Genomic DNA, 2,514 nt, shown 5'->3' on the forward strand with positions numbered 1-2,514 from the left:
GGAAAATAAACAATAAATATTATGAATTTCATGCGTGGGCTACAACAGCAAAGATTTTTTTATGTGTGTGTGTTCGATGTCGGTGTACCTGTGTGAGATTTTGGTGTGTGCATGTTGATTTGTTGGTGTAATATCTTAAGGCTTTGTGTACTACTATAAATGTATGTGACTGTGTGTCTTATCCTAAAGTAATAGCTTGTGGTTAATCCTTCGTGCCTCTGTATTTAGAAGCCCCAAAGTGGGACACGTTTCAGTCCATGTTCTTGCCTGCTGGATATTTTCCTGCCATCTTGTTTCTGTTCTAGTTCATTGTTACTGTGATGGGTTATACAAGCACACTGCAAGTATGTTTGTTGTGTTTGCAGCTAACCAAGTGTCAGCAGAGAACATGGAGGAGCTTGACGAGGACATCGCTGTTACACAGAGCCAAGTCAACTTCACCTGCCCACTCACACAGGTAGACCACTCTAACCTGCCGACTGTCCCATTTAATGACTTTTCTCATTTGAATATCATCTCATCTCATCTCTACCTAGTTTCTGGCAATAACATATTAGTTTCAGTATCAACAAAACATAGAAAATCAGCATGATTTGACGTTTCAGCTACCAAATTCTGTTTTTTGTCCCTGTTTCTTTATATAACACGCCGATGTGCATCTGTGTTCAAGGTTGAAATGGTGAACCCGATGAAGAATAAGAAGTGTAACCACCACTATGATGAAGCAGCCATACTGAACCTGATCAAAACAAGACACGGCCAGAAAAAGAAATGCCGGTAAGTCACTCTCCCTCGGAGAGCTCTTAGAAAGTTGAGTCAGGTTTTATAGCAGTAAACAACTCGCTGGGCTGGTGTGGGACCAGCAGCCTGCCTTAATTCACATTTTCTTTATTATGCTGCTTTGATGTTGGGATGAAATTAAATGCGGCTCGTCCTACAGGGAAAACTGCTGAAATCCCAGTGCTCGTCTATGTTGTCGTCAAAGAAACTTGCCTATTACCTTGAGTCCTGACTGTGGTCACTGCACACCTTACGTGCACAATTATAGCAGCAATACTCAAGAGGGCTTTCTTTATTCTGATTAGGTGTGTGACTGATGAAAGGCTCTTGTACTTCAAGAGAATCCACGCAACGATATTTGAATTCACATGTGTGAATTTGCATATTTGTGTGTTGACTGATATGTTTTTTAGAACCAATTACAATTATTAGTAGTGGAGACTGATACTTGGAGCCGATATACTTTTTCATAACGAACAATTATGTTTCATTGATAACAGCAAAATAGCTTTGGAAAGGCCTTAATGTTGCCATCCACTATCGCATTTAAATTAATGTACACATTAGCTTAACACTATGTTAGTATGGCCATTTTATAACATGTAGATACACCAACTCATATGGCCGAGCAATGTTATATTTGCAGTATTGTAATTAAAATAAGCTAAAGTAGCATCCCCACCGACGTACTCAAAGATATAGGGTTAGCTCTTCTACTTTTCAGGCGTTTTCAGTGGTATAATGCGAAGCAGAGCACGGAGGATTGTGATGTTCTAACTTCAGAACTATCTCCTGCCTTGCATTGGAAACAGCTCGTCCCATGGAGCTGCGTCAGTCTTCTCTGTACCACAGAGGAGCAGCCCTCAGTATCTATAGCCTATTTCTAGTGACATATAACCAATCAGATAGTGTTGTGGGAAAGACTTTTATTGAGATTACAGACAGAGGTGGCTGCATCAGGGCCAAAGCAGTGTGTTGTGTTCACTTTTAATTTCTTTTTCTGTCTTTTAGCTGTCCTGTGGTGGGCTGTGGGAACACAGACGTGAAAGAGTCGGATCTGATCACTGACCAGATGTTGAGGAGACGGATCCAGAGCCATAAAAGACAGGCCAACCGGACATAGTACAGATTTATTGACATATTATTATTTTTTTTATTATTATTATTTGTTTANATTAACAAAGTTCATCAGTACTCAAGTTGTTGAGTCAAGTTGTGTTTTATAAAATGTAAATAAAAGCCGCAGACCTTTTCATAAATGAATACATGCAGACTTGTATTTGTGCGTAAATCATTTTTTCAAATGGTTTGTCGTCTACATGATGTAGTAAGTTGACAGAACCACAAGAGAGCAGTGTCTGCAGGGGGGGGACAGGATTCATGTAATCTGCAGAGCCAGAACAGAAGAAATAAACTTCTCATCTCTGGATTATAAATGATCAGCTCCAGTGCTCCTCCATAGGATTATTGGTAGAGCAGAGTGACCACTCCTGGCAACTATAAATCCAGGAAGTGTTCATTTTAGTCTTTCTTCAAGTTACTGAACATATGTGCTTGAATTAATACTGGAAATGTTCTTTCAGTGACTTGTAGTACTCATTTTTCAAACCAGACGTTTCTGCAGGCGTGTGAAGCAGAATGCTGTCCAACTTCCTCAAAAGAGCTTTGTGAATGAGCCATAAACAAACCATTCTGCCACTTATGTGATTAAATCTCGCCCCTCCTGCATGCTCT

At 40.0% G+C, this 2,514-nt stretch overlaps 1 protein-coding gene across 3 annotated transcripts in view; it reads left to right on the forward strand.

The window, feature by feature from the left end:
- The window catches only part of nsmce2 (NSE2 (MMS21) homolog, SMC5-SMC6 complex SUMO ligase), a 4,617-nt gene extending 2,574 nt beyond the window's left edge, over positions 1–2,043 (forward strand). For all 3 annotated transcript variants that reach the window (XM_027286075.1, XM_027286076.1, XM_027286077.1), the window contains exons 5-7: positions 366–457; positions 671–777; positions 1,792–2,043. In XM_027286075.1, the coding sequence (XP_027141876.1) occupies positions 366–457; positions 671–777; positions 1,792–1,903 (311 nt within the window). In that variant the 3' untranslated portion in view covers positions 1,904–2,043. The remainder of the gene's footprint in view (positions 1–365; positions 458–670; positions 778–1,791) is intronic.
- The last annotated feature ends 471 nt before the right edge of the window (positions 2,044–2,514 follow it).

This window comes from Larimichthys crocea, chromosome XIII (assembly GCF_000972845.2).
Source record: "Larimichthys crocea isolate SSNF chromosome XIII, L_crocea_2.0, whole genome shotgun sequence".
NCBI lineage: Eukaryota > Metazoa > Chordata > Actinopteri > Sciaenidae > Larimichthys > Larimichthys crocea.